General features: G+C 46.0%; 1 protein-coding gene across 1 annotated transcript in view; it reads right to left on the bottom strand.

The window, feature by feature from the left end:
- LOC119391520 (uncharacterized) overlaps nucleotides 1–24,713 on the bottom strand; it is a 44,267-nt gene that overhangs the window by 6,877 nt on the left and 12,677 nt on the right. Inside the window, exons 5-10 of the mRNA XM_049415310.1 lie at nucleotides 22,919–23,212; nucleotides 19,811–19,876; nucleotides 7,917–8,084; nucleotides 6,642–6,784; nucleotides 4,561–4,666; nucleotides 3,881–4,048 (exon numbers count right to left, since the gene is read on the bottom strand). Of these exons, the coding sequence (XP_049271267.1) occupies nucleotides 3,881–4,048; nucleotides 4,561–4,666; nucleotides 6,642–6,784; nucleotides 7,917–8,084; nucleotides 19,811–19,876; nucleotides 22,919–23,212 (945 nt within the window). The remainder of the gene's footprint in view (nucleotides 1–3,880; nucleotides 4,049–4,560; nucleotides 4,667–6,641; nucleotides 6,785–7,916; nucleotides 8,085–19,810; nucleotides 19,877–22,918; nucleotides 23,213–24,713) is intronic.

Raw genomic sequence — 24,713 nt, 5'->3', positions numbered from 1 at the left:
ATCTCAGCAGCTACCTAGTCTGATGTGGCTGTTCGCGTTGATGGGAATTCATATCACCGCTAGCGGCCACTGACACTCGCTAAGATGCTGTTTCGCATCAACAATATCGAAGCGGCAGGGTCAACAGCTAGTGGAAGCGCGGCGCCCTTTCCGCTTTGTTTCCGACAGCCGCCGCTGCGAATCAGCCGACGTAAGGCTCAAGGCTGTTCGCCACGCGCTCACGTGTTCGAGCTCATATTGTTCACGATAGTACCATCCAAAAATGAAGCTCATAACATGGCCCATATGGAACTGGAGAGAATTAACAGCTTTTCTACGTGCAATTAGCTTGTTTGGGAAAGAGAAAGTACTAATTGACAAATATCATCCGCATTTTTAAAGAAAAAGGAGCATTCTTTAGTGGCATGAAGGATTCCTGCACAGCGATAAAAAGCATATAAAACAAAACTCTGCACAAGGACTTCTCTTCAAGGCTGCAAGTTGCAGCCTTGAATGTCTTATAAATCTTATAATCAAATGTCTTATAAATCATTAGGCTTGTCTTTTACCAAATAATATCATTGGAGGTGGTCGTACAAACTGCGTTTTTTAATGTTTGTACACGTAAAAGTATTTAGCGAAGTTACAACGCCACAGCGAGGCGAGGCGCATATAACTCTTAATAACCACAACAACATAATGAAAGCTAGACATAATGGAAACAAATAGAATAAAATAAATTGCGCTCGAACGCGGGCACTCAGGCGTACGCACGAAGGGGGGGGGGCGCACCCCCCTAGTCAATTCAGACAGAGGGGGGGGGGGGCGCAAAGTCTGCCTGCATACTTTGACTTTTTAGTAAGGCGGGGGGAGGGGGCAGCGATTAACCCTCCTACTTCCCTCCCCCTTGATGGGGAACCCTGCGCGCGTCTCAGTGCACAATGATGCTCGAACTAGCGCTTGCACAGTTCAGGTAGTTAAGGCGATTCGGCCACACACAGACATGAAAAATTCATTCGAACACAAGTCAAGTTTAACGAACGGCTCCCCGTGCACGGGTGCCGGCATTATCAGGAAACCTATGTTACGGATGAATTAAAACGTCGGTACGTATTTAACGAAACGGAATGTATTAGCACTTAGGCGAGCTTCGCGCGGCGTACCTAAAACGAAGCAACATGCTGCGTTAAAATGACCCACACGCATCAACCCGAGCATCACGGTAGTTTTAGCGCACAAAACGAACACGGACGGAAAAGAACGACGCGGACACCACGTCGTTGTTTTCTGTCCTGTTTTTTTTTTTTTCTTGTGCCAAAGAAATGCACTTGAATTACCAACAGGCCGAAGCATACGCGCCTTAGACACGCTTGACGCTTAGAGGTAACAGGCGCCGTCACAACCCAACTATTCTTAAATCAAAATAGTGGTTCATCGAGAGCGGGGCCCCCTTCCAACACCACCGCCGACAGGAGGGCACCGCCACAACTGCGTTCGAATCCCCCTCCGAATCACAAGCCGCGCATGCGCACACTGTTTTCAACGCCAAACAAAGCAAAGCTTGCCCGCGCCTAATGTCACACAACTTTGCCTTCATCCCGATGAAACAATACACTCACATATGCTCGCTACGTTAACAAATGCTCACCGATCGTCAACCAGTTAAGAAAAGCTTAGTTAACGGCATTAGATCGCGCTCTCGGAGTTAACAAAGCGCTGGCCGTAGCAACGTGATAGTGGTACATACCGTTTCAGTTCGAGTGCTCCACGATATGAAGCTGCAGGTCTCCCTTTGAGTATAGTGCATCTTCGTAATAAGCAGCACTGGCAGAAGGTAAAGGACGGGCACACAGCGCACGCACACTTCAAACAACCGAAACACACCGATTGCAAAACTCGACCGATCGGGAGGCGATGCACAACACACGCAGAAAACGATGGAGTCCGGCGGCGTGTCTGAGCGCGTTGCTTAGGTCACGTGGTGATAGAGCTGTTCCGCGCGCTGCGCACGCGCGGCGGCTGCGCCGGCAGAGGAGCTGGCGCCCCGGCCGTTGTTGGGTCGCGTGGGCGCAGCTTTCTTTCTGCGGCAGTGTTATGTTTTGTTATGCTTTACACAGTGTATTCGAATCGCAGTAAGCATTGCGACGACACAGTAAGGGCTGCTTGACTACAACCAGGGCTACTGGAGGGGAGGCCCTCACAAAGCGGCAATATATATGTATATATATAATCTCAAAAAGATCGCCTAGCAGCGATCTTTTCGCCGCTAAACTGGTGCTGCTGTGGTCTCAGCGGCTCTGCTACGCGCAGATCGTGGCTTGTTGGAACGCGGTGCGAGCTGTCATAGCGAAGAATAAACGCAGGATTTCTCGATATATCGGTCAAGATCCATTTTCGCGGTCGTATTATCCAGTTTTGGCAAAAATGTGATGGTATTAAACTCATGAAAATGCATTATTTTCAAGGGATGTTGGCAGGAAATAAAAACGAAAACGTATTAGGCTAAAAAACGTAATATGCAGAATCGCGTCCACGAGATTTCACTGTATATGTATGCTATAGATTAAGCGTTAGGAGAGGTGTTTGCGATGATCACAGAGCAGTGAAGCCAACTGTCTCTAAACTGAACAAATGCTTATGAATGCTAAACAAATACATATATTATTCCGAATGTATTTCGGGCATTCATTCAACGTGTCAATCCAATCAAGCAATAAATGAAATTATTTTGGAAATGATTTCTCAAAAGTAAATCTGGATGTAAAGGCTTAAATATATGTGAGCTCAAAATAAGTAACATCAGTTGACTCACTGCATTCAGAACCTCAGGCACGACAATGCTATATTTTATTTTCACTACCACTTGCCTAATAAAGTAGGCAAAATACATGCGTCTTTGCAATTACAGCAGACTTGTGATGCGCAACTAAAAGAATGAAAATTGAGTGGCAAGCTTAGCAGACCAAGGTGAACCATTACTGATTCACGAGCAGGTAGCTTCACACTCAGGTGCCTCGTGAAACAGTATCCTGTGCCAAGACGCTCTGTCGAACAGGGTGGTGACCCGTGGTTTCAGGAGGCGTTGCCCGTGGTGTTCAATGTCTCCTGTTAATTGCATTCAGCAGTACAACGATACCTGTTTACACCTATGGGTCAATTCACTGCGTGAATTGACCCATAGGTGTAAAATCCAAAGAACACCCATGGGTGTTTAACAGAACATACACCCATTGTACACCCAAAAATGAAAAAAGGGTGTGCGAAGGGTGTGCAAAGAAGACATTACACCCTTTCGGATAATATTGACAGAAAAAAAGGGTGTACGATAGGTGTTTTATCGCAAATACACCTATAAGGGTGTGAAACGGTTTGCAGTGTAGGTATAAAAGTTGACGCAATTCGTCGCCGATCAGTTTTTCGACTACCGACGACTGCACTCGCCGCTATCGTTTCACTGTGCGATTCCCATACTTTGCTGACGCAGCTTCCCCCAATAAAGAGTTAGACTTTCAACGCTTCGGATACTCCACTGTCACGGCAGTGGGACGTCGTGACCACGTGATTACGATGCACGCCGTATTGTGAGACTCCAGATCAATTTCGACGACCTGGAGTTCTTTAAGGTGCGCCTAAATCTAAGTACACAGGTGTTCTTTGCATTTCGCCCCATCTAAATGCGACCGCCGGGATCGGGAATCGAATGGCCCTTGCGCTTAGCCGCGCGACACCCAGTCTGCAAAGCCCTATCGTGTGGTTTGACAATGTAGTAGGGTAAATACGCAACGCGCACTAGCGTATTCATCTAAGCTGACATGTTCGATGAACATGGTGTGAGATCCGAATCGTCACATTCCACAAGAAATTTCAACATTAATTCACTTAGTAAGCACAGCAACTTTACCTTCCGGTCCCACGAGGTTTCCCAGTTGCAACTTGAACAGGATTTCTTCGCTTCCAACACGAATGCTCTCGTAGTCGACGAATGCAGTCTCTCCCGTTCTGTTGCTCAACACGACACGCAGGGTAAACGTATCATCGTCTGAGGTCAGAGCGTGCAGCGCCTTGTTTCCTGCGTGGATGGAAGCCGGTACCAACTAGGCCCAAAAGAAGTTTTACTGAAGGATGTGTGTTTGGCGGTTTCGACCATAATTTGCAGTCACTTGGTAACGATCTGTCTCTTAAGTCGGCGCTGTTTCTGTCGCAAAGGGTACGCAACTCCAGCAGCCATTCAAATTAAGCACGCTGCATCGTGAATGAGGAGACAGATTAGTGACCCATATACGTCGGCTGTCATCCAATATTACCTAACTTAGAAATTTCACACTCTGGTAACGCAGGTGTGTTCAGTGCTTACTATGTAAATTTTCCTGAGGCCACCTTTACGATGTCGCTATGTCTATCTCTCTTTTCTTGTTTTTGTCCTCCTCGTCCTCTTAAGAGATCTTGCGTACATGTTTATGGTCTTTCGTTATTGACTTCATCTTAGGCGTGAAAAGTTATTTCCTAGAAATTCCGTCAAATCTGCTTTCAACTGCTCACAGCTTTCCTCGTAAGCTGTCGCAATTTTTAAGTCCGTCTTACCGATCCAATACTCCTCGCTTGCATTTCCGAAGCCGTCGGCGTACTCGGTCCAGTTTCTGTAGAAGTGGAACACGCTGTTGCCGAATTGGCCTCTCCTCTGAATCACCTAATAATAAACAGAATACAATGAAAACAAGCCAAATATGCCAAGTGAGCATTCAGTTCCTGACAATATTCACAGACGGTATCATTGCATACACGTGCACTATTGTTACACACGGCGTCACTGCGGAATTGCTGAGCAGTTTTTTGTTTTTGTTTTTTAATACGAAGATATTCAGAGCCTCGAAGGTGTGTTCCGGTGGTCCTTTGCTTAAAGGGAGCCTTTCCAGCCTGGTAGCTGCAAATCTGTCGTATGTGTATACCTATGCACTCTAAGCAAAGTACACGAAGGTGATTAAACATGTTTTGCTTCTCAGTACTTTACGAAGTGAAAAAGCATGTTGTTGTTGCGCATTACATTAGGGTACGTTAACTTTGCACAGATCTAATATTCCTTCGCAACATAATTAACGACCTTGAGAGATTCAGATAAGGTCGATATCTCTTAGGTAGCCATTTTGTCCACGCTAAACAAAATGCACTACTTAAAAAAAATCACAGCATATCCACGGAGTGAATGATGATGAGTGGGCGAAGCTGCGGAGGTTCATCGGTAAACCGTGAATCTTCCGTGAATTCTGCCCAGTACATCATCACCGACGTGAGATCGGGCGCGTTTATACTAAAGGTTCGATGAGTTATGACGACTTGCAGCGCACTTTAATTTTACATGTACGCTGTGAATTTTCATTGTTTAGAAAACCATTGCTTAGAAAACATCTGGCATCTTTCGTTAAGCAGCTGGCGTCTTTTCGTTTTGCTTTAGAAACATCTGGCGTTCTTTCGTTTTGCTTTTACAAAACATCTGGCGTCTTTCGTTGGTTTATTTCATCAATCAACGGCGTTTCGAACAAAATTTTTATTGTTTAATCACGCACAGGAGAAATCTCACCAGGCACTACCTTGGAGGTAAAGAATGGCTGCTAATGGGAATGAGAGACAGAAGAAGTCGGCTTTTAGCTAACGCTGCGAATTTTTTATTGTTCAACAACGCACAGGAAAAATCTCCCACCGGCACCACCTTGCAGGTCAAAGCGTAAGACTGGTTACATACTACGCTACGAGGGACGAACGGGTGCCGCTATAAGGAGCTTCGCCCCTAATATTTTCTGGTGTTTTGCGCTGAGGCGCGCTGTAGAGCTGACCACCATTGTTCAATTTCGACCACCTCGGCTTCTTTAACACGCACTAAATCGGTGTCCTCGGGCGTTTTGCCAGTTTGTCGCCATCAATGTGTAGTCCTCGAGTACAGGATCAAGCCTGCAACCTCGAGTTTACGAGCACAATGCCATAGCCAGTTAATTACCGTGGTGAATGCATAATTTATTACCTCACAAAATAATCGACACGCGTACCTAACGCGTCATCGTTTTCCGGTAAGAAAACATTATTTCACTGAATTCCCCTTCTTCCATTTAAATTCAACTAATCATGGCGTACATCACACCCTTTAATGCACTCAAGGAAACGTTTGTTATTACCGCACTAAATACAAGTGAGCGGTGCATGTATCAGCCATTCGTCAATGAACATGAACTTCCATATATTATTGTAGCATTATATTTAAGTACGCGTGCCGTGTATCCCGTACCTAGTAATGTCCCGAAACAAAAATAATTATCGTGACACTAACAGGCACGACACTGCCATCACGTACATCGCTTTGACATCGCTTTCGTGTACGTAAATAACAACGCCGGTTGATAGCACTGAAAGCTAATCGGGTCGGTACAGATTCGTCTTTTTGAAACTGCGCAACAAGACAAATAATAACTTCACCACTCTAATTATCTACGGCAAGCACATTGGCTTCTAAGGCATACGCGTAAGTACTTCCTATATTTGTAACGTTGTACACCATGGCTGCCAACGGCACCACGTATGCTCGCTTGTCTAAATAATACTTTTTCTGTACTCTGCATATTGTGCCGTAGTACTGATTTCTGTTTAGTACAGTGTTCATCGACGGTCGTCCTTACCGTCCATCCTCCGCCATCGGTGTCCATATCGCAGTAGACGCTCTGCCCCTGAGGTCCAGCGGCCTTGTGGAATATGTTGTACACTCCGCTTGACTGCTGGCCAGCGTGCAAGAGGTCGGTGCAGTGGCGAGGCTGAACTGCAGCTGTACAGAATAAGAAAATGAAGTCGTAGAGCTCAACGAATGTGCACCTAGCTGTCGCAGCATAATGTTACATTAATAAATAATGTCCTCGGCGATGAGGATGGTATTAGATAAGGCTCTATAAGCCGTCAAATAGAATTCGCTTATGTACGCTTATGTTTTCTGTTCACTTATCATCGTTTATGCAGATTTTTCAAGTTTTTTTTTTCATGTAATGTACTAATTGAAGGACTGCTTTCGACCCACCCTGAACGGCCGACAGGCCAACCGTTTGAGAAAATAAAAAAATTAAAACGTAGAGACGATGAATGCAGTGAGGGTTATGTTAGTTCACTTGCTGCTAATCAGGGACTATGAGTTGACTGCCTTAATTCAGCTAATAAATTACGAAAAAAATGAGAGCGGCCAAAGTGAATTCAAAGCGAGTACCACTGATATGGTAACATTGAGAGCGACTACGTAGATAGGAGATTCACTCAGAATGACTGATCTTTGAAAATTGCTCAGTATCATTCACAATGAGAGCATGAAACGATATTGAGGAAGAATGACTCAGAAGCTTGTAGAATACATAAGTCGAAATTAATGGCTCAGCTATCTTCACAAAGTTTCAGCAAATTTATAATGCATAAGAATGACTCAGAAATACTGAGGATTGCTAAGCGTAACTGAAATATCTCACTGCGACGCGGTTCTCGTACAGGTAGGATTGTTTTCATTGAACGACGTAAAACTTCCAAAGACGCTGCACACTTTATGACGTTTCCCCACTAGGAGAGTTTCTTCGTAACTCGCCGTGTTTAGTTGTCTTTTTTCTCAGACAATCATTACGTCGGTTTAGCTGATTTCATGCCTAATATGCGCTATTCTTCCCAGCTTGTTCAACACATTTGCTCATGATTTAATAATGATTAAGACCAATATGATTTCTCGACTTCATATTTCATGACTTATTCTCGACACATACTCATAGATATCTGCTGCAGAAACTAATGCCATACATTGATCACGGGCATGCACGAGCTTTCATATGTTGTTTTTTTTTTCGTAATTCCCCGCGCGCGCGGGAATGCCAAACTGAGTACCGGTGCTTAGTTGCCCTTACAGTATACCAGATGAGAATAACATATACCTTTGATGTCACTGAGTAACTGGGTCAGTTCCCGCACACGTTGCTCAGCCTGTTCAATGGATGGTCCCACGACTGGTGTCGACTGCACTGTTACGAATGCAGCCACGACAGCACACAAGAAAGTGATGTAGTCTGCCATTCCGCGACCAGTGATGGGTGGATCACCGCGTACGGTTCAAGGCGTTGCTCAACTCTGCGACGACTTTGTAACTGCAAACCATTGTAATTGTTTGATCCATTTGGGGGAACAATATTCAGTGGTCATAGTTGACTGTCACTCTTGAAAAAAGAAATATGTCAGAAAGGAGTGCATGGAGAAGCTAGGAGTTCGACTTTATGCTTTCCAGAATTATGCTCATCAATAATAAAGAAGGAAGGAAGGAAGGAAGGAAGGAAGGAAGGAAGGAAGGAAGGAAGGAAGGAAGGAAATATAAAGGGTTTGCTGCCCTACACTAAGGGGAGGGGGAAAGGGAAAGAAAGATGGAAAGGAAATCGGAGAGAAGAGCAGGCGCAAATAACGAGTGCAGTGAAGACACAAGAACAAAACCAACGCAGAGGACCGTCGTCCTCGAGGAGCAGAAAAATTCTTCCGCTGCCTTGTGGGCCGACGAGCAATTGGGACGGTGTTGTGGTAGCACATGAATGCAAAGTGGCCGATCGTCCAGTCATCCCAACGCGTTATTAATGGGGGGAGCACATGGGGGGAAGTAATTTAATCTGTTACATTACAACAAAGTAGCAACTACGTCTCCTATGCGTCGTCTCTCTTCACAGTCTGTTGCTTCGCGCGTGTACATCTAAGAGGTATCACGACACTAGGGCTGTCACTATAGCGCGAAAAAAAGCTCGTGTTTTTAGCCCTAATGAAAACGCGTTCGAAAAATTACCGTTACTAGTGGTTTAGGACTGTCCGATGTTCAGTATTTAAACCATATTTACTGCATTTCAAAGTGGGCAGTCTGCTTCGTAATAAACTGCCAGCGCAAGTCTTACCACTTTGTCTCCACAATATTTAGTGACTTGAAGGTTATACCACACCGCAACATCTTCATTGCTTTCTTGGCACAAAAAAAATTATCTGGCTCTTTCTAATGAAGGTGGCGTATAGTAATTTCTCAGATGGAATCGTCGAATAATGCCAGAAGCGGCTAGGTTATTGAATGCTATTGGAATACTCAGCAAGTTCAAGTTCAAGCTCATATTCAAGTTTATTGTTTTTTCAAAGCAGTAAATAACAGAATAAATTATACGGAAAGAGGTCCCAGTTAAAAACTGTAGCGGGACCTCTTGTTATCAATTCCACAACAAAACTAAATATGCGTCGATTGAAAAAGGAAATATACAAGAGTTACATATTCCTTACAATGGTAAATGTTAATGAGAACTAACAGACAAAATTACACCATCTCCCGCTAAAGGGGACCATGAGGCGATGCGAAGCCGGAGCACTTGCACGATCGCGTTCCGTTGGCGTTCGTTGGGCATGCTACCGACCTCGCGTCGTGGAACGCGAAGAGGGACGCTACGCGCGTCGTATCTTCCATCTAGCCTGGCCGTTAATTCTCACAGGGCGAGCGGGGAACGCGGTCGACAGGCGGGCGAGAGGAGGCAGCGTAGGAGAGGAGGGAGAAGGGGAGGGGACGCGCATGCGTTCGAGCTCATCGCGGCGATGCGCAGGAGAGAATTTCGGCATGTCTAGCCCGCGTTTCAGAGGAAGAGTGGAAAGGGAGAGGGGAGAGGGGTATGGGAGAGGGAATGTGGAGAGGGTATGCGCATGCGCAGTAAGGGTGGTCACGCCGCACACCACCACCACCGGATTGAGCTCCGCCTTAAGATACTTCGCATCTAATAATGCCAGGGCAAGTATAGGGGATGTTATTTGTAGTAATTAAGATATAAATGCGAAGAAAGTAAAGTCGACGAAAAGATAACTTGCCGCCAGCAGGGACCGAACCTGTGACCTTCGAATAACGCGTCCCATGCTTTACCACTGAGCTACGGCGGCGGTCATCCTCCCGTCCTCTTTATGAGGTATATATGTGCATTTAAACATAGGAGTGTTAGTCAGAGCCGATTGCAGCCATGGCGGCGAGTGTGGGACGCTTTTTTTTTCTGCCTGTTGGAGTCACGTAGCACGTGATCTTTTACAGCGAAAGCTGTTATGAGATCGCAACAATGGCCGTTTTTGGCGCCGTAGTTGTCCGCCTCCGCCTCCGGTGTCCGTAACCACTATCGCGCGAAATGAAAAAAAAAAACGAAATAAAAAAAATATCCAGGACGGAAGGAGGTTCCAACCTGGGCCCTCTCAGTGTGAGCCCAGTATTCTACCTCAGAGCCATGCCGGTGCTTGAAAATGCTTTGCAAAATGACCCTATACAGGTGCCATTTAAGGAAGGAAGCACTTTAACATGTGTAATGTGGTGTGGTAGAAGAATAAAATAGCAACCACGCGTCACACAACGCGAATTCTGTAACCAGGCGTCCCACAATGCGAAGTGCGCAACCAGAGGGTTGTTGAATGCTTCCAACCCATTACAAAGGGCTCTGCCATAATTCTTCATCGTCGTCAGCCACAGCATCAACAAAGTGCACATAATGCCTTACAGGTGTTTAGCGGGTACCACGGTTATCCGCAGATTGACGAAAACTTGCATCGTGACTGCTTCCCTACTTCACAAAAATTATGATATTTATAGCGTAGTGGGTTCCTCGCAAGTGCACTTGTATTGGTTGCCAAGGAAGCCCATAAGGCACCCATGATCCATTTCCTCAGGGTCTCAATAAAGTTAATTCACTCTCTATCTCTTTCACGCGTTAACGTATGTTATGAAGCTTGGTGGGAGAGTTAAATAACGACCGGGCGTCACAGAATGCGAATTACGTAACTAGTGGGCCGTTTAAAGCTTCGAACTCATTACAAAGTGCTCAGCCATATTTCTTCATCGTCATCAACCGTCATCAACAAAGCGGACATAATGCCTTACAGATGGTACCTCTCTGCTCCGCAGAATGACGAATAATGCCGTGGTGGATGCTTCCTAACTTTACAAAAATTATTATTTGTGGCGTAGTGGTTACGTTTCTATTACTTGTATTAGTAGCCACGATAGAGTTCATAACGGGCTCTATAAATGCCTATTTACGATAAATGGCAGATCGCACCAAGTTGGGACACGTACACGAAACACGAAAAAAGGACGACACAAGAAATGCCGCTCTTCGAGCCTTCGCTGCGACTGTGCTGAGCTTTCCGCGCAGGAGTGGCGTTTTTTTTTTTTTACGAGCTGGCAGCTGACCAATAATCCCTCGCATACAGTGGCGTACCAACTCGTTCGCGAGTGGGGGGGGGGGGGGGGGGGGGGGGGGGGGGCTGGCGTCGCTACTCTGTCCGCCGTGTATATATATATATATATATATATATATATATATATATATATATATATATATATATATATATATATTATATATATTTGAGGCGATTTTTTATATTCATAGAGCTGATCACATGACTTGCTTTTCAAAACTGTTTGTTTTAAATCAAGGAAGAATCTGCACAAACAGATTGTGCAGGCTGGGTCGCCCTATACCGCGACAACACAGCAGTGTTTAAGAACATTTCGGAAATATTACCGTCAAGTTTTAAAAGTACACCTCAATTTAACCTGATCATCTGAGCATTCCATCAGCAAACTTCCCAGCCTTAGTTTGTCGTTGTAGATACGATGAGTATGAAGAACCTGCTTTGACTCTAGTACCTTAAATTCCCACTTATTAAACAAAACATGTGGCTGACAAAGCAAGGTACTTCGCAGAACTCTTCAGGATAAGCCGAGTGCCACTTTCTTTACTGTTAGAGCCCTCTAAATAGTATCTTTCTTAAAGGGGTCATGAACCACTTTTCCAAGTAACGATCTAACGACTTCAGTATCGTAGTTTACTGCCTCCCGAATCGATTGCCGCAAAAATTTCTCGAATCCGTGAAGAATGAGCGGAGTTACGGGGGTTTAGCGCACGCTCTCAGCGCTTTCTCTCTTTTCTCGTGCCGATGAGCGCACTGGAAGCTAGACAGGGAGGGATGGCACGGGGGAAAGAAGTTACGTCAGCACCCGTCATGAAACGCGATCGCTCCCCCACTGTGATTCGCATGCACGAGTGCGGCTACTGTGTAAAGTTAGCAGACTAAGGAGTGCGGGGAGAGCAAGTGGCTGCACCCCGTGCCAAGAAGCGCATCTGATCCGAACACCGCTCTCGATTAAAATGAAGTGTGCAAAATAGGCAGCACATTACTGTGCTGAAAAATAACTCTTTTTTTTTTTTGGAATAGATAGAGAGTGTCTCTTTCTGAACGTAATTTAAGAAGGCTGCCCGCCAATCACATTGCAGCGCCTGTTATAGCAGCGGGCGAGATAGATTCATATGTGTATAAAATATACTTTCAGTTGTAGTATAACGATGCTGAGCTGTTTTTGCGCGTGTACAACTCCCTGTGAACTCATCGTTGCTGACAAAGAGGTAGAGAGGAATAAACATTATTAGGAACAAGCACAATCCTTTGCAGGTAGGCAGCCTTCTTAGTTCAGAAAACCGTGGACGCTGATCATCTCCCTGGTGAGGTAGATCAATTAACGGGGCAAACTTGAAAGCTGGGCTTCTCACTGTGCTCGAGCCTACTGCCTTGTTACAAGCCGCCACGATCGCTGCAGGCTACCATACGATAAGCCAAGTGAGGCAGGCTAATCGGAGACTAAAGTGGGAATCCATTTTAGCTCTCCTGGCTAGGCGCAACTAAAATACTAGACACTTCTGCACACTCATCAACTCACAGCAGCTTGAATGTGCAGCAGTGGCAATGCTATTCGTTTTCAAAAAAACTGAATTTCTTGACAAAGGAGAGCGTTTGATCGGGCTATAAAACGTTTACTGGTTTCCGCCCATATTTGCGTCGCAGATTCCTTAAATTTCAGGCCAGGCAGGACAAAATAAAATTATGACAGATTGCTGCAATGCTATAGAGGCCCTGCTGAGCGATAGCCTCCTCTGCAATGCTAGAGCCCAAGACGCACAAGCGTGGAATAGGCAGCCCGCACCGCAGGTAGCCTACAGTGCGTGGTCATGACACAAGAACAGTCGTCACAGCAGAATCGTAGGACAAATTTTATTACAAAACTACGTTATTGCTGCGCTCAATTAAAACCTTGCCTGACTTGTAAGTTTCCCAGTCTGCAGCCGACAATAACCACTGTCGAAAGTGAGGGGGCTCCGCCCACCCAACATTTCGCAATGGGGGGGCTAGCGCCCCCCTTGCCCCCCCCCCCCCCCCCGGTAGATACGCTTATGCTCGCATACTACCTGAAGGCATCAAGTCTGCCAAAACGGGACCCTCGCTATAAATGAAGGAATGATGACTTTTATGGGCTTCTTTTTCTTTGTTAGACGCAATCATAAGGAGAACTAACAGACAATAATGCAACGGAAAGTATAGGCGATGTTATTCGTAGTAATTAAGATATACATGTAAAGAAAGTAAGTGGACGAAAAGGTGAGTTGCCGCCGGCAGGGACCGTACCTGCGACCTTCGAATAACGCGTCCGATGCTCTACTACTGATCTACGGCGGCGGTCATCCTCCCGTCCACTTTATGGGGTATATATGTGCATTTAAACCTAGGAATGTTAGTCAGCGCCGATCGCAGCCGTGGCGGCGAGTGTGGAACGCTCTTTTTTTGCCTTTTGGCGTCACGTAGCACGTGATCTTTTTACGAGCTGGCAGCTGACCTATAATGACGTGACGCCAACAGCTGACCTACAATGACGTGACGATATGAGAGCGACATGACGGCAACAGCTGAGAGTGCCCATATAATTGCTATCGCAATAAAATCATTGTTCAAGATCATCTACAAGGTTTGCTGGACCTCAAACCGATGTCGTCATCAGCAGACGTCCATCAGCTGAGGAAACTTTACGACAAAGTACAGGTTCATATTCGAAGCCTCAAGGAGCTTGGCACGAACTCGACAACTTATTGCACCATGCTGCGAGAAATCCTGTGAAGAGTTCTCCCGACTGACATGGTACTTCGGTTTCACGATGCGCGCAAGGCATCATCATCAGCTGCAGCTCCTTCGAATCCAGAAGATAACGAGCTTCAATTGCTTTTGGAATTCTTCGACCTTCAGCTGACTTGTCGGGAAGCTGTGGCCGAACAAGAGATACACAGAAGTCGTCGCACCCCGGAGAAAGGAGAATTAAAGCCCTGCCATCCACGAGACATTTCCACGACAGCTGCTCTACAAAGCTCAGCTAGTAGTACGCAGAAGTGCCTGTTTTGCCATTCCGAAAAGCATTCTGCCGAAGTATGTGACAAAAAGGAGATCAGCCTCTCGCTCAAAAAGGAGATGCTTACCAAAGCCGGAAGGTGCTTCCGTTGCCTAAAGCAGAGCCATATGGCGAAAGATTGCAGAAGCCGGCTGTAATGTGGTAAGTGCGTGAGAAGGCACGCAACATCCGTTTGCGCATCGGAAGACATCAGCGGCGACAAGGAGAAGGTGCTATCTGCATCGGTCAATCTAATTTCCAAGCATGCAAGCTCAGTCGTTATGCTGCAGACTCTGACGGCCACCATATCAGGAACCAAAACATCTGGTCGCTACCGAGTCCTTTTCGATGGCGGAAGTCAGCGGAGCTTCATTACGGCGAAAGCTTTCCAAAGACTTGGCTGCGAAGTAATAGAAGAGGAGACATTGACCGTAGGCGTGTTCGGTGGTGAAAACGCGCGGAAAACCATGCAGAGGGTGCGAGTATCGATTCTCCCTGCGAAAGAGGAATTTCCGATTTCAATCGACGCGCTGGTGGTGGACACAATATGCAGTGAATGCATTCCGGTACGAGAAGAAAACGTTTTGAGAGAAATGAACAAGATGCGCTTGGATACGCAAGCTCTCTCACTGCAAGGAGTTGAAGACAAACAGATTGCGATCCTCATTGGTTCAGACTATTATTGGGATCTAGTAACTGGTACCGTGAAGCCTGTGCACGAAAAGCTGAAAGCTGTCGAGACAAGGGTGGGATGGACTGTTCAAGGGCCGTTGTATGCTACAACCTACGTAATACAGAGTGCCAGTGTCGTAGTCCTTCGAGCCACGGTGACAGAGCAAGACATCTCGAAACTTCTGACTCGGTTTTGGGATCTTGAAAGTATCGGCATCAAGGCCGAGCACGAAGGAACGAAGGTCGCCGATTCAGTGCTGGAAAACTTCGAGAACAACATCAAGAAGAAAGACAATCGGTACGAAGTCGCGCTACCGTGGAAGGAAAGGATTGACCTGGCAGAGAACTATGCAGTTGCAACAAAACGTCTGCATAGTTTGATGAAGAAGCTTAACAAGGACAGTGAGCTCTTAAAAAGATACGATGAGACTATTAGACTGTACCTCGATGAAGGATCTGCTGAAAGAGTACCGGAAACAGAAGAGCATCCACTTCGACCCCTGTATTATATGCCACATCGAGCTGTAATACGAGAGGACCGATCTACTACGAAAGTACGCATCGTATTCGATGCATCCTCTCACGAATCTGGTTCAAAGTCCTTGAATGATAACCTGGAAGCTGGCCCAAATCTAAATCCCGAAGTAGTGACCCTACTGCTTCGTTTCCGACGCTACAAGGTAGCGATGAATGCTAATGTCGAGAAGGCGTTCCTACAGATTGGCCTCAGGGAACCAGACAGAGACGCGCTCCGCTTTTTGTGGTTCAAAACTTCCCCACCAGGGGCGTAGCCAAGGGGGGGGGGGGGGGTGGGGGGTTCAAACCCCCCCCGAAATTTTTCAGTTTTGCTTGCGTATATAGGCACGCACACATACAAACGCACGCACGTACATACATAAAGTATGGTTGAACCTCCCCCGAAAAAAATTTCTGGCTACGCCCCTGTTCCCCACAAGTGGACAGCCCAATGCCGGAAATAGAAGTTTGGAGAATGACTAGAGTGCCCTTCGGAGCTACTTCAAGTCCTTTCCTACTGACTGCTACTTTGAAGCACTACTTCAGGTCCGTAGAAACCCTCTATCCTGTGACAGCTCGACGATTGCAAAGCTCCATATATGTGGACGATCTTCTTATTGGAGCCGACACAGCTGAAGAAGCTATCCAGATGCACAAAGAAATAACTGAGATCTTCAGGCAAGCTTCCATGAACATTCGCAAGTGAGCCAGCAACGATCCTCTAGTATCTGCCGCCTTCGAACAAGGAATCACTTCACAGGAAAAAGCTTTGCTCACCTTCTGGACCTCTGAAAGTACTGGGACTTCATTGGAACAAGAAGACGGATACCTTTTCGTTCAAGCCCCAGTATATCCTCCAGTTCATACAGGAGCATCGGATTACAAAACGCTTTGTGCTTCAGGCTGTTGCAAGGATCTACGACCCTTTGGGGTTTCTTACACCTTTCTTAGTACGGGCGAAAATCTTCTTACAAGATCTATGGAAGGAAAACCTCGACTGGGATGAAACATTTCCACCGAAATTGTCTGCTGTGTGGCTGAAATGGAGCAAGGAGGTAACCACGCTTAGTGACCTCAGTATTCCAAGGTTTCTAGCAGCCGGCGGAGAAGGCCCTTATCAAAAGACAGCACTCCACATCTTTTCTGACGCAAGCGAGTCGGCATACGGGGCTGCAGCCTACCTTCGTACGGCCCACTACAGTGGCACCGTCCGGACTATGCTACTGATGGCAAAGACCAGAGTTGCGCCTTAAAGACGGTCACTCTAGCGGGGCTGGAATTGATGGCATCATTGCTTGCAGCCCGAATGTACGCCTACGTCGTGAAGAATTGCGACCTTGGTATTGGTGAAGCAACATTTTGGTCCGATCCCCACTTTGCTGGATGAACAAGGATCCCGTTACCTGGAAGGAGTTTGTGCGGAACCGGACGCAAGAAATCAGAACTTTGACTGAGTATACCAGATGGCGATATTGTCCTGGAAAAGAAAACCCCACCGATTTGCTCACTCGAGGCTTGTCTGCACTCAAACTGAGTCAGTCGCAGCTGTGGTGGTTTGGACCTAGATGGCTTGCAAGGTCTGATACGTGCTGGCCAGTGTACGGGGGAAAGATCGACATCGAAAACGGAAAGCTCGAGGCAGCTGAGACAGAACTAAAGGTGAGTACCCATGCTGTTAATACGAGACCATTGCTGCCATCGCTGATTGAAATTGAACGATTCAGCAGCCTCACCGAACTTAAGAGTAACGGCATGGGTCTTCCGTTATACCAAAAGGTTGAAGAAGGAAAATGATAGGTCTGGGGAGCTGTCTGCTGAGGAAATTCAACAAGCGCAGTGCTATTTGCTTCGAGAGGAACAGATATCTCACTTCGGTAAAGAAGCAGACTGCGTCGCGAACAAGAAACCGCTCCCTCTACAAAACCCACTTGGGCATTTTAGACTGTTCATAGACGAAAACGGGCTTCTTCGGATACAAGGAAAAGCTCCCAGGGCTGACGACTCGTACGGTTCTCGCCATCCCATCCTCCTACCAAAAGACTCGCACCTCAGTATGCTGACAATCAATCATGCTCACGCAAAGGTCTTCCACGGGGGAGTTCGAGACACTCTGACTCAAGTTCGAGAACGACTTTGGATTCTTCAAGCACGACAGTCTGTGAAGAAAACGATACGACGGTGTGTCACCTGCCAACGCCTACAGAGTAAACCTGTTGAGCAATCTTCACCTTGTATGCCTCAGGATCGTTCTACTCAAGCCCCTCCGTTCCTCGTAAGTGGAGTTGACTTTGCGGGGCCACTATACATCAAAGGGCATCCCCACGAGCGCTCCTACATCGCTCTTTTTACGTGCGCGGTGACAAGAGCTGTTCACTTGGAACTGGTTGAAGACTTGACCACAGTGAATTTTCTTTGCGCACTGCGGAGATTCGTATCACGGCGGGGCCTCTGTCACACTATCTACAGCGACAACGCACAAACATTCGTCAAAGCGTCCAAGGACCTACAGAAGCTCTGGCGAACGATAAACTAGTTGAGAGTGCAGCGGTGTCTCTATCGTTCCTTTTGTGCCTGTCGTCGTGCGCTGCTTCATATGTAATCATGAACTATCACCATCTCGCCCAACTTTCGACATTACTGAATGGAAATTCAATTGCCCGAGCGCTCCTTGGTGGTGCGGGTTCTACGAGAGACTCGTTCGTTCTGTAAAAACCTGCTTGAAGAAGATGCTTGGGCGACGGCTTGTCAGTCGGACAGAGTTAGTTACTCTACTAACAGAAGTGGAGGCCGTGGTAAATTCTCGACCTTTAACTTACGTGTTCAACGACGTGGATGAACCGTACCCCCTATCTGCAGCAGATTTTCTCTTTGGAAGGAGACTGACAACGCTACCACATTACGAACTGAAAATCAACACCGAGTCTACCAACGATGCACTGAAGAAACTTTGGAGCAAGCGAGAAGATGATTTACAAGCATTTTGGTCTCGTTGGTATAAAGAGTGTCTTAATGAACTCAGGAACTTTACATCCAACCAAGCCAAAAGAAATGACTCTTTGAAGAAAGGCAACGTACTTCTATTCGGAGATAAACAGCTTCCAAGGCAACTGTGGAGTTTGGCCCGCATAGAGGAACTGACCAGCGGACGCGACAGCATTGTCAGGACCTGCTCTTTACGCTTGCCCGACGGCTCTGTTGTGAAGCGGCCCGTACAGCTACTTTACCCGTTGGAAGCCAACTAACGTCATCCGTCGGCGCGGGAGACTGTTGTGACTTCCTTTTCTTCGTCATTGGTCTACAGATGACCAAACATCACCATTATGGATGCTCCTCACGAGCTGACGCGTGCTCACGTGGCAGCGCTGGCTCGCCCTCTTTTTTTCTTTTTTTTCTAGTTCCATTAAAGCGTTTCATGTTGCAAGACGTGTTTTTGGCTCGATGTTAACCGCGCCGCAGTTGGAAGGCTTAGAGGTCCAACAAATAACATATTAAAACCACAGATCGCCCTACAAGGGCGCCCTGCATGAAATTATATTCCGAAGAACGCAGTCCTATCAAAGCCGCGCTGACACAAATGAGGTTATTCGTTTTTATGAAGAAGGCTTGTAAAGCTAACCGAGCAGTGGAGCTCTTACTGCTTCATAAAATATTGGCATCCTGGAAACGTGGCTCGCAACCGCATGCAGTGACATGTGCAGCCAGATGTGCGTATTTGGAAACGTAGTTGCGAGTCACGTTTTCAAAAGAGTGCAGAGCTGTGCTAAAAGGAGTGCAGAGACCTTCATTCCCGGCTTCTTCGGGAACTCTTTCTTGCACGAAAATAACCGCCGCGAAATATTTCGAGTATAAATAATATTCTAACGGCCCACGTTCGCTCATATTTGTCTTTGGCATCCACTTAACTGCTTCTCGGTACAGCCGGCTGCGATGTAGCGTATAGGTTGTTGTTGATCGACTGACATAATATAACAAACTGACAATTTGAGGAAAAAATTCGCCTACAACATAACGCGGCGTTTCCGTGCTCAACGTCTGCCAACAGGTAGGAAGGCGAGCCGTACGTTAGTTTCGGCGAACCGAAAACATAGTTGAGATGTTCATTTCCCCACCAAGACGCACGAAAACTCAGTAAACAGACATATACTAATTCTACAAGAGTCAAACATAAACAAGAAAAGAGAGAAAAGTAAATGAAAGCTAACCAAACGACGAGAAGCAACTATAATCGTGAACTACGTCAGAAGTTCGTGTGCATTGTTGTACAGTTCGTGTACAGTATTAGTTTGTTAAGCACTCGTGCATATCGTTCTTGGCGGTTCGCAAGCGTCAACTTTCACAGGCCCATCCCGATCGTTAAAAATAATACCTATTCGTAAACGGCAAACTCACCCAGACCAGCTTTCCACAGAAGCGTGCGCGTCTCGGAGATTCCGAGTATCCTCTTGTGGCGGAAACCTGCTCAGGATGCCAACACAGACTACTGTGCCCTCTCGCATAAACTTATAATGCTGTCCGACGTCTGGGAGGTACACGTGCCGGCAGCGCAGAAAGAAAACATAAAAAGAAAACCACGTGTTTCAATGAACCGATATCCTCGGGACACACCCGCCTTCTCGGAACCTCCTCGCGTGTCTGCGATCATTCATCTTTCTGTCACCGCTGTGAGCACTCCCTGAAAGCTCCGGCCAGCCAATGAAACTTGACACTGACAGAGAGGCGCTGCAGGTCAAAACCCCAAGGTTGCGACAAGCGAAAGTCGAGAAAGAATTCTGCAATAAAGCTGGGACTTTCGAGGGTGGTGAGTCTGTAGTTGCTGAGACTGCGTCTGCCGCAGTGTTCCCCCTCTCAGTTAAAACTGCCATTGACGTCACTTTGATTGGGCTGTCTTTCGTTGTATCTGTCTTGCCTTCTCGTTAGGGTTTGTAAGCTGGTATTTCGGTATCTGCCCGTTCAGTTCACGTCTGCGTCGCTCGGTCACCATGACCACGATTCGAAAGGGATATTTTTTTGTACTTACGTCACAGCCACGTGCCTGATAAGCGAGCCTGCTTTCGTGTATTCGTCGCTCGTGTACACTTACTTCCTCTCTCGTGCAGCGTCCGGGAAAACCGGAACCCTAGTGTCTCCGGTGCGCGCATATCCCGCGGTAAAGGGCACGCGAGCGTTCTTGCATTGCGCCAGTACAGGTAGAAATCATAGCATCAATATTTATTAACTTGTTTACGTGCCTATTCACTTGCTCATTATTTCACTTAATTATTTATCTTTGTTTTTAATGCAAGGAATTAAGGCGCTAGACCGTAATGCATTCCACTTGTGGAGGGCTTTCCGAATCCAACAACGTTCATTGTTGAGAAGCTGCAAGAACAATCCACAGCGGGTATAAGCAAAACAGCGCGAAATGAACATTGCCAGTTCTCAATCCTACATGAAAAACTACAGCTTCGAAATTTCAAAGCATATTCATTATTACATTGATCCCATGAGATGGAACATTAGAACGGTTGCAAATACCTAGACAATAAAGCGCTATCAATACTTCTCGGGGTTAACTGAGTGCTATAATGTAAATTTTAAAAGAAATCACTTTTTTTAGCACACCACACGATCAAAAGAGTGTTCAAATTTATGCATGACCATCTGAGGTGGGCGTGAAAGCGTGGATCCAAAGATACCTAAAAAAAGAATATCTTGAGCAACCTGACCAAATTTCACTACCTCTAAAACTTCATTTTAAATGAATAATTGGCTATATCATTTCGCATAGAATACTTTTCGTAGTACGAACTAAAATTGAACGTCCCAATATGAGATAGGAAAGTGGGGCTGATTGGCGTGAATTGCATGCTTGATCGTTTAGCTCTAAAGTTCAAAAACTAGGGAGGACACGCTGTTGTGTCCTATTTCGTTTGGTCCGCGGCGTCTATAGTCGCGGTATATATAGTTATGTATAACTACATACAGAGTGATCACGTAAGTTCTGCGATTTTCTTAAAGTTTGGCGGGGAGGTTCGCAGAGAAATCTGTACACATGTTATTTCAGGAATGTGACCGAAGGTGACATGATAATTATCTCTGCCAGCCACCCAATTAAGTGAACTTGAATAACAAACTCGTGTTATTGCTGCAGTTAACGGCAATGTCCTTATAAAAAAAATTGAGGGGCATTCGTGTTTCTGCACAGTTGTATGCTTGGCAGAATTCTTCTAGCATGCCCGTGCTCCGAGATATTAACTGGAAATTTTAAATCCCGCTGGAATGAATACGCATGGAAGACAGCGAGGATCGGCGCAAAGCTCCTGTGTAGTGTAACGCAGCTGTTGAGTGTGGCGTTTAGTCTGACAACGAATCCGAGGCAGATGAAACGTCGCACTCAAGAGTGGGACAGCCAGACTGTAACGAAGAGAATTCTGTTTTTCTACCAGCAATGCAGACGAAAATAGATAGCCAAGCAGACTTTATTTGCTAATAGCATACATATATTATGGTCAGTCCTGTATAACGCACATTCTACTAGAATAGCGACTGACCAAAAATATGAATATAGTGTTAAAAGCACTTCTGGTCACGCTGCACCAACTACACAGAAGTGCAACTGCCTGGTATATTGACAAACAGTGAAACTGCATATCATATCGAAACAAAATACTCGCCAACGATTGCACAAAACTGGTATATGAAACATAAAAGAAGCTAGAAAATAGGTGCGATTTCCAAATGCGCACGCAATGCAGAATCTTAGCGTATACTGTTTTTGTGAGTGCATAAGAATCGTAGTATACGTCTGCTATATAAACCAAGTTTCTTTCATTCGTTTCTATTTAAAATGTGGTAAACCGCGAGCGAATGAATTGTCTGCGGCGGATAAGTCGGGAAATCGTAAGACACTTGTGCTGTGCCACAGTTACGCATAGGCAGATACACCTACCACGCCTTCATTTTAGTAGCGTGCAGAATGCATCATATGTAGGTACAAGAATGCAAAAGGTGAAGGTCCCATTTGGGTATGATAGCGGACAACCTCGAGCAGGGTTCGGCAAACGCGAGGATCATGATTTTCACACATACGTGCATCGTTTGCGTCAATGGCATGCGTCCTTCACCGCTTTAGCCCGTTATGAAAGAGACTTTAACTTAAAGCATTCTTTCAAAGAATTACTACGGCACCGTTGTTGTTGTACCATCTCGGTTTGAGCGCACAATTGCATTATTTACTGATTCAAACGTCCGATCCACACTTGAACTTTCACTAGTCTTATTCCTATGGCCGACTCTTTACAGCATGGCCTCCTGGGGTGCATGCCCACGGCGTCGTGAAGGCAGACAATTATAACGACGACTTCCCCACGTTCCATCATGTTTCTGATCTGTTTTGCCTAAACTAAGCTTAGAGTGTGCTGACGGCTAGAAGTTGTGATACCAAAGCATCCACAAAAACTTTACGCAACAGCCTGCCTAATTTTTTTAGCAGTGTGCTCCATGTAGTACTATTCCCTTAAAGGTAGCCGCTTTCGTGATTTGCATTGAGTGTCGCGGGTCTCGCCATGATCGTCACACTGGGATACGAGTAGTAATACAGGAAGCCGGTGCCATTGCGGATGCTCCACTCGATGCCGTCGGCGTAGCTGTCGTGGGGCCCGTTCAAGTTGAGGCCGTTCAGGTTGGCCGAGTGGCAGTTGTTATACCACCAGCCACCGCGGTACGTCTTCGCGCAGTTGACTTCCGCGCTGTCGTGGTCCTGGTCGAAAGTGGAAAACTCGCTGCCGTTGCAGTTGTACAGAGAGTCCCAGCCTGCGTGTTTTGTGACAACGAAAGCTTTAGCTATACGTCCTATGAATGCAGAGTCTTTAGATGAGACATACAGCAAAGAGTATGGTTACCCGATTTGTCAACGCGAAGCTTCCTTTGTGAACTTCTCCGGATTTTGCTGACTGTCGTTGCCGCTGCCGCGGCTGCTGCTACAAAACACGAGTCAACCCCGGGTTCTAAGTTCACTTCCAATTCCACTTCCGGTCTCTTAATTCGCTTTCTTTTTCCGCTTCTTGCTTCCTATCGCATTTCCGGTCTCAACCTCACTTCCGGTTCTAGAGTAGCTAAAGAAGGCCTCTCAAACAAGCTCGATCACAAATTATCGCCGACATTGTGGACATAACACCCCATTATAGAAAGCATGCAAAAAGAGGCCCACGAAAACCCGCGGCATCTGAACATTGGGTGACAAAAGAAGGTGTCAAGGAGCTTCGCGGTTTGTATATCTTATACGACGCGTTCAATGCGCTGCAATTTTTTATAAGCTGAGTGGAATATTGTTCCTAAACAGACACATCTTTCTTTACACGCACAGAAAGCCGATAGCTTCTTTCAAAGCGCCGCTTGCTCTTCCACTTCCTGCAATATCATCCGCCTATTGTGCAAATTTCTACGAACGCCTAAGCACGATGCCCATTAACCACATTTATTTAGACGTCGCGGCAATATAATGCTTCTGGGACAAACGAAAGCACCTACACCTTACTCTGACACCGTTAATGGGGGCGAAAGATATGCATATCGGGAAAGCAATGGTCACGAGCCGTGACAGATGGCTGAACTGCGATACATCACAAACCGCTGTTCAGTCATTCTCAGTAGCCTGGACACGTTCGATGCTGTCACTGTAGAGCGCATATTTATAGTGCATTTTTCACAGCAGAAGTACCTTTAGTATTCTGCGAACGTCCCCGGTTTAACGACCGCTATACAAAATAATAATAATAATAATAATAATAATAATAATAATAATAATAATAATAATAATAATAATAATAATAATAATAATAATAATAATAATAATAATAATAATAATCTATCTGGCCTCTATTTGTATGTGCAATACTAGAGCAAGGAAATTCCCCTCGTCATGTGAGGAGGTAGATCCAAAGCCCAGCAACTACGAAATAACCAAGGCAATTAGCGATGCCGCACTACAGATCTTGCGCCAACTCGCCATGATTTATTGAATTGTGACGGCATGTCCTCGGGCTGAAGTCTCGATCTTATCGGTAAAGTTCTGGCGATATCGCATTCGAAATGAGCCAAGAAATAAATAAAAAGAATGAAATAAAGATACGACAGCATGCAGCCATACTGACCATAGGTTTCCGGCGAAATATAGAAAGAAATCATAATAAGCTTCTTTGAATTTTCGTTTCTATTTACCAACATCGAACCCACCTGAAAATTAAGAAATATTCACATTTGAAACTGCCATTTACCCGTCTGGATTGAGCTAGCATTTCTTTTGACCCTTTGT

Source organism: Rhipicephalus sanguineus, chromosome 4 (genome assembly GCF_013339695.2).
Source record: "Rhipicephalus sanguineus isolate Rsan-2018 chromosome 4, BIME_Rsan_1.4, whole genome shotgun sequence".
Lineage (NCBI taxonomy): Eukaryota > Metazoa > Arthropoda > Arachnida > Ixodida > Ixodidae > Rhipicephalus > Rhipicephalus sanguineus.
This window is presented reverse-complemented; position numbering and strand designations above follow the sequence as displayed.